Source organism: Haematobia irritans, chromosome 2 (genome assembly GCF_050003625.1).
Source record: "Haematobia irritans isolate KBUSLIRL chromosome 2, ASM5000362v1, whole genome shotgun sequence".
Classification (NCBI taxonomy): domain Eukaryota; kingdom Metazoa; phylum Arthropoda; class Insecta; order Diptera; family Muscidae; genus Haematobia; species Haematobia irritans.
The window spans coordinates 148,775,812-148,783,762 of record NC_134398.1 but is presented as its reverse complement, the minus strand read 5'-3'; the positions used below and the strand labels follow the sequence as shown (position 1 = coordinate 148,783,762).

Below are 7,951 nucleotides of genomic sequence, written 5' to 3'. Positions count from 1 at the left end.
TACTATTTTAGTACCCAAAAAATCCAAATTCATCGTACATTCATATCTCAAGACCTGCCCTTGTATTTCATTTATATTTTTCCATTTCCTTCCGAATGCAATATAGTCAGTGGGACTATTTAGTACATTTTGGTACGCAAAACAAACGTTTTTGTACTATTTTAGTACACAAATGTACGAATTTCAAAAATCCAGCTTTATCGTACATTCACAACTCAAGACATACTATTGTATTTCATTTATATTTTTCTTTCCCTTCCGTTCGCAACATACTCAGCGGTACTATTTAGTACGTACAAATTGCAATTATCTTCTCTCCTGTTTAATTGAAAAAAATCAGTAGTTAATTTCCTAACTGGCATATAGAAACGTTTTAGAAGTTCGTTAGCTGACGTAGCATTTACGGAGTTTCATAAAAATAATTTTGAATTTTGAAAAAATATTCAATTAAAAAATAATTGATTTTATTTTTTTTTATGAAAACAAAATTCAATCACATGAAACAATTGGATCAATTAAAATTTTAATTGGATCAATTATTTTTTTTTTAATTGATTTCGATAATTGCTACTATTATTACCATAATTGAAGCAATTTTAATAAAATATTTATTATTTTATATTTTTTTCTGTATAAATTGTTGCACCATTTGCGTTCTTAAATATATAAACTAATTGTACATTAAATTTATAATTTTTTGGTGGTATCTGATATCTGTGTACACCGAGAACATTTTTCCTGATTCAATCACGAAATTAATTGATCTTTTAATTGAAACGGCTTTAATCAAGAAATTTATTTATTTAATCAGTTAATCAATCATCTATTTAATAATAATTATTTCACCTTTACAGTAGATTAAGAGCCAATTTCTCATATCCGAAACGAATGCTTTCGTTCGACTAGGATGCCCAAAACAGCTGAATTTATAAAAGAAAATCAGCTGTTTTTTGTATTTCATTCGAACGAAAGCGTTCGCTTCGGTTATGAGAAATTGGCTGTAAGTAATTTTCATACGCTTAACATTTTTTTTAGATTTTTTTTGGAAATTTTGGTTCAAAATTTAAAGATTCTAGTACACACAAAATTTTTTTTCCAGATTCAATAACGAATTAATTCATCCAATTAATTTTTTAATTGAAATGTCTTCAATCACAGAAATGATAGTATCAATTAAAAAATTAATTGACAGCCAATTAAACAATTAATTAATCCAATTAAAAAATTCATTGATACTATTAATTTGTGTGATTGATTTTTGTTTCAATTAAAAACTTTGTTGAATCAATTAAATTTTTAATTGAATATTTTTTAAAACTCAATAAAAATTTAAATTGAAAAAATTTTCGTGAACATTTTTTCTGTGTTTGCATATTGAAGCAAAATTCCAACCAGAATTTTTAATATTTTTTCATTTAATTAAAATTTTAATTGAGATAATTAGTATTTTAAGTAAAAATTTTTAATAATTTCTTTTTTATCTTTTACTTAGAATTTGAGCTAAAATTTAATGATTCTAGTATGCATATTGAAACTAAATTTTTCCGTCCAGGATTTTTAATAGTTTTTAATTTAATTAAAGTTTTAATTGGGACAATTCATATTTTAATTAAAAAATTTTAAATAATTTTCTTAATTTACTTTATTTTTTAATTTTATAAAAAAAGTTGATTGTATCAATTAATTTTTTAATTGATTACTTAAATGTTCCAATTCCCAAAAATGTTTCTTTAGAATACATGAGTGTATCAACACACAAAGAAAATTTCATTAAAAGTCAGCCAACGAAAAATTTGCATTGATATAACGAAACATTTTCATTAATACAATGAAAATATTCGTTAATAGTACGAAACGTTACGTTGATTTCCACAACAACAAAAATTCGTTATATTAACGAAAAAATTCGTTGTATTAACGAATTCGTTTCATTGGCTGACTTTTAACGACACATTTCGTTAATATAACGAAACTTTTTTTACTAGTGAAGAAGAACCCCCATGACAAAATTGTCGAAGTGTTAGAAAAATCTCATCTACACAGAAAAAAAAAAATAATTTTTGTCTTCAATCGAAACGAAATTAATTTATCCAATTAATTTTTAATTGCAATGTCTTCAATCACAGAAATGATAGTATCAATCACTAAAGTCAATTAAAATATTTATTGATACATATAATTTTTGTGATTAGAAATTTTATTGAACAAATTAAATTTTTGATTGAATATTTTTAACAAATCAATTGAAATTTTAATTGAAAAAAAAATTAGTGATATTTTTTCAGTGTATATTCATACGTGAACATCTTGTCATTATGCTAAATTTCATGATTTTTATTCATTCCGTTTAGTATTTCAGAGAGTGGTACTATTTGGTACATTTCTCTACTATTTTAAAAGTTATTCCTACGAGAACATCTTAAGTATTGTCATAATGCTAAATTTCATGCTGTTTATTCTTTCCGTTTAGTATTTCAGAGAGTGGTACTATTTGGTACATTTTTCTACTATTTTAGTAGTCAAATCCATAGATAATAGAAATACATAGATGTCCCATGGGTGTCAAACTAAGTTTGACAGTTCCGAAGATTAAGAATAAACGAAGAAAATCAAGAGAATTGAGAGATTTTTGGTACTCTTTTTAACACAACAGGGTGTTCTGTAATAAAAAACTCCTCATAAAAAATTAATTGTGAATGGACAACGAATACAAAAGAATCTCTCTTAACGAAAAAAAAACAAAACGAAATGTCAGAAAATTAATTTTTGGAACTGACACATTTTTTTTAGAGAGAGGAGTGGGACATCTATGTATATCCATCATCTATGGTCAAATCTACTTATTAGTACTATGAGGTACGTAAAAGTACGAATTTCGTAACATGACTTCTGCTTGTACATGTCTAGCCAGAGAGTGAAGCCGAACCATTTTATCGACGGCGACCGCCTTGGCTGTGCCAAGTCAAAATTTTCAATTCGGCACCGGTCAACTAATCAAATTATATGAGATTTATTGTACAACAAATCTGGCAAAAATTTCAAAATTTCATTTTGTTCATCTCTGCTATGCGAAATTGTTATAGACACTGTATATTCGCATCTCATGAGGTATAAATGTACTAAATATCATTATAGTTTCTCATTTTGTTCGGTACGTACTTTTATGAACGTTTTTTTTTTTTTTTACCTAAAAGCGTGTATTTCGTAACATGACTTCTGCTTGAAAATCTCTCATCTAGAAGATGAAACCGAGCCATTTTGACGTTCAATTGTTGGGACCATGGGCGGCCGTCCAATTAATATAAATAAAGGAGATTTATTGTACAACCAATCAAATTTACATTTTATTCATATGCGAAATTGTTATTAGTTTGGATGAAAAATGCACTTTTTTTTGGCGGAAAACACACAAGCAAAATTTTTTGGGGTTTAAAAAATATATTTTAATTAATTGTAGGCTGCATTTCGGTCAAGATTAGCCGATTTAAACATCAGTGGCGTCTACTTGTCAAAAATGGTTGGCAATGCGACTCATTGACTTCAATCACTGCTCTAGACCAAAATATTATACTCATTACGTTCAGTATATATGGAAGTGTTCTACTTAGTGCATTGTACCATTTGCGTACTTAAATGAGGATTTAATTTTTTTAACTTTTATTTTGTTGATCTTAGAAAAGCCTAAGATGTTGGATTAAAAAAAAAGATTTCAAGATTCAAGATATTTTCTATGACATACACACTCAAACTCTTATTCCATTAAAGCTCTTTTTGGTGGAGAAAAAATTATAATAATAATAGAAATTGTTTATTTGTTTTAAATAAATTATGAATGTAATTATTGCATATTGGGAGCCCAGCTTTATTGTTCTACTAAAACAGAATTTTTAGTTTTCTTTGTCTAAGTAAATCTCTTAACAGATATTGCAACAAGGACTTTATTCATTTTATGGTAATTTGTCTAGCGATGACCTCTCAATAGCTTAATTCTTAATGGGGGGATTCTCTCTTACTCTCTCTCTCTCTCTCTCTCTCTTAATCTAACTCTTACTTAGTTAAACTAACAAAGGAAATCATTTAAGAGCTTTCATATATGCGAGAGGTTTTGTGTATCTGATATAATTTTCGCTCTCTTTCTATCTCACTCTTTCTTTTTTACTTTACTAACTGATGAATTAAAACTTTAAAATGCAGTCTCTAGAAATGATTTAATTAAATAATAATAATACGAATGTATATAATTATATGTATATATTATAATTAATTTTTTTTTAGTAATATTTAATAGTAATAATAATTAGTTGCTTACAATTTCGTGTAGTTTCTCTTTTTGAAATAAATCTCTCAGTATATACATATCCTTAAATTCTCTTCTTTAAATAGTTTATGAAATTGATTTAAAAAAAAAATACTCTCTGTCTCTTTGTGTGCGTTTTTCTGGAGAATTACAGTTGCACTTAAACTGTTTCCTTTTGATTTTTCACCGATAGTATATTACCCTTTGGTGATTTATCATTATCGGCTGTTGCATCGGTTTGACTATCATCCAGTTTTATGCTTTCAGCATCATCTTTGGGATCATCTTGTGGGCCATTGCCCGATGCATCGTGTAATTCATCAATATCCAAATTTGAGTTTATTCTACGAGGTTTTGGCGTGGTAGGTTCTCTTTCTTTTTCTTGCTTTAATTCTCCTGCTCCTGAACCCGAGCCAGATCCATCTTCCATGGATATAAGTGAGTCAAAGGGTTTGAGAATTTCTGTAGATTCCAATGAAGAATCTTCGGACTTTTTCATATTTTCCATTTGAAAATCACTGGAATTTGTTATTGTAGTCTCTTCCGATGAATCTTCAGCAGAATACATAAATTGTACAATTTCGGGAGCTTTGTGTAATTTCTTCTGATACTTCTGTGTATCTTTCAACTCCATGTTTCCACTACCTTCCATTGGTGAAGTGGTCGAAGAAGGATTTGCAGCTAGTTCCTCGTTTAGTATTTCACCCATTCCACTACCTCCACCGCTACCGCTGCCACTACCAAAACCTATGTCATCCAAATGTTTGCTATTCTTAACCATCTCGTGTCCTGTTGCCGTAGAATCATGAGCCCCACTTATACTACGGGGTTCCTCGCCCAGATCATCAATGTCCGTTAATTGATAGTTATTATCTCCTCTTATACTAAAATCATCTGCCGGCAATGATGGATAAGCAGGATTAATTTCTAATGGTATTTCATCTTCATCTAAATGTTGATGTGCTATACCAGGTTCTGTAGATGATATCATTTGCTCCGATCCCTCGGTGGAGGAGGGAACTTTTATAGAGGCAATTGGTGATGGTTTAGGTTCCAATAGACTGGGTGATGATAAATCCTCAAAGGGACCTAAAATAAGGAATACAAATTTTAGTTTATTATCGAATTCAATCAATCAACATTATTTGTTAATATAACACACAAAAGCTTCTAGTTTATATGCTAAATGGTACGCTAAATAGTACGTTGTGTACTAAAATCTACCAGTTTCATTAAAATTCCCCCAAAAGCAGTCATTGTATACAGAATGACACTACTTTGTACCAGTATGAAAGTATTTCCAAAATGATTACTCAGAAATATAGGTAGCACACAATCTAAACTGGCCTATATTCTATGCCAGATTTAGTACATTTTTGTATGTCAGTACAATTTTGTTCATATTCATTGCTAGATGGTACTACTTAGTACATTTTTGTACTTTAATGCACACTTTAGAAGTCTTTTTAAGAGTCCACATCCAGTTGGAGAATACGAACTGCCAATACTGGATGAGTCCAGAGTGACGCAGATGTTAGGTCTGTTGGGACACGCCCAGATATGCCTCGTGAATTGACCCGAATGTCCACACTTCGGGCATTTTTCCTGAATTGCTGGATTCAGGATTGGCAGGTAACTGTACAAATACCTGAAGATGACGGATAGTTGCTGTAATAGTACCGCTCTGTAATAGCACGCTCTCCCTAGGCATACACAGAAAAAAATTTCACGAAAGTTTTTCCAATTAAAATCTTAATTGAGTTTTAAAAAATATTCAATTAAAATTTTAATTGATTCAACAAATTTTTTAATTGAAATAAAAATCAATCACACAAATTAATAGTATCAATTATTTTTTAATTGATACTATCATTTTTGTGATTGAAGTCATTTCAATTAAAAAATTAATTGGATCAATTAATTTCGTGATTGAATCAGATAAAAAATTGTTTGTGTGCACCGTTGTCGTCATCACTGAAATATAGAGGTCTTCCACTCAGTACAATGCGGCATTGGTAGGACGTGATTCCTTAATGAACCGCTGCCTTGTGCATGACCTCCAATGCCACTCTTATTCCCAAATGTATGCTTTTTCGAAGTCTTACCTCGAAGCGTACCCATATATCTAGATACTATATAAAATTGTACTCTTTAATGAGCGTTTGTACCAGTGTGAAAGTATGTCCAAATATATTGGCAGCACATAGTCTAAACTGGCATAAAGATACAGTACTATGCTAAAAGGTACTGTTTTGTACATTTTGGTATGTACGTTTTCGTTTAGATTCAGTACTATATAGTACGTTTCTGTATTTTAATGCACGTATTTACAAAATTTCCACAGGAACCTTTTGAAGCGTCTGCATCCGGTTCGAGGAAGCGGGTTGTCACTACTGGATGAATTCAGTATGATGTAAGATATGCCTCGTAAGGCGAATGTCCACATTTCGGGCAGTAGTTTTGAATTGCTGAGTTCTGGAGTGGGAGGTGACTGTTCAGGTACCTGAAGACGACCCATCAGATAGCGCCGTTCTAGTCTCCCTAGGCAGCCGATTTTGTTCATGGCTGACAGGTGGTGGTTTTTAATCCACTACAATGCTGCACTAGTACGAGATTCCTGCCTGTACATGGCCTCCAATGCCGTTCTTATTGCCTCGTCATTGCCATCGACGATCAGATGCCCTCCTGAAAGTTGCTTCAGTGGTTCGGGTGGTCTATCAGTGATCAACGCAACAAACTGACTTTTGATTGTAGGGAACCTTCTAGTTACAAGTGCTTAAGGGCAAAAAACTATCAGCAATAATTGGTGTCAGTTAAGATGTACATTGTTTAAACAGGTAAACACTAACAAGTCTGATCATATTTTTCACTTTATCAGTTGCTGGTGGATGAGGAGGTCGCAATGTTGCCTCAGCGAACATATTTTGGGCTCATGTTGCGGATACTGTTCCAGTGGCAGTTGACAGCGCAATATTCTGCACCATCTTGAAATTTCTCCGTTCGGTTCCGTTTGTACTGGGAGTCAAAACGAATCTGTATAATCAATAAAGGGACGACCATTCGATTCATAGATAGTCTCCTTATCTTTCCTCCAAGTGCTACCATCCAATACCTTCAAGATCTTGTTTCTACTCCCAACGTTCTTAGCAACCGTTTCCGAGTGTTTTCCAAAGAGGAACAGGCTGTCAAAAGTCATGCCAAGAACCTTGGAGTTCTTGCATGAATAAGGATATCTGATACACCTCTTTGGTCCGTGGCGTCATAGTGGCTGCTGTTGGGGCAGAAAGTTTCAGAGGTAGGGATGTAGTCATTAATCCACACCTCAAGCACCTTGACGTATTTTCCTGACCTAACTATGTAATAATCGTCCGCTTAGGTTATCAGGTGCATATCTGATGGTGGGAGGGAGAGCCCCTGCAACGTAAAAGTTAGAGAGTAGGGGGGGCAGTATACCGCCTAGAGGTACGCCCTGTTTATTCGTCCTGGACAAACTGCTTTTTTGTTGGAGTGAGGCCTGCATCTCGCCTATTGTAAAAATTGGTTATTAACACAATGGGACACAAAGTTCGGGCTGCCACTTTAACAGTCCATAGGTTAGATGGCTCACTTAGACTATTCAGTCCATTGTGATACCACAGTGGTGAACAGACCATC

At 32.2% G+C, this 7,951-nt stretch overlaps 1 protein-coding gene across 1 annotated transcript in view; it reads right to left on the bottom strand.

Annotated features, from left to right (window-relative positions):
* Positions 1-3,838: 3,838 nt before the first annotated feature.
* The window catches only part of LOC142226517 (uncharacterized), a 362,899-nt gene continuing 358,786 nt past the window's right edge, over positions 3,839-7,951 (bottom strand). Inside the window, exon 9 of the mRNA XM_075296575.1 lies at positions 3,839-5,386. Within this exon, the coding sequence (XP_075152690.1) occupies positions 4,458-5,386 (929 nt within the window). The 3' untranslated portion in view covers positions 3,839-4,457. The remainder of the gene's footprint in view (positions 5,387-7,951) is intronic.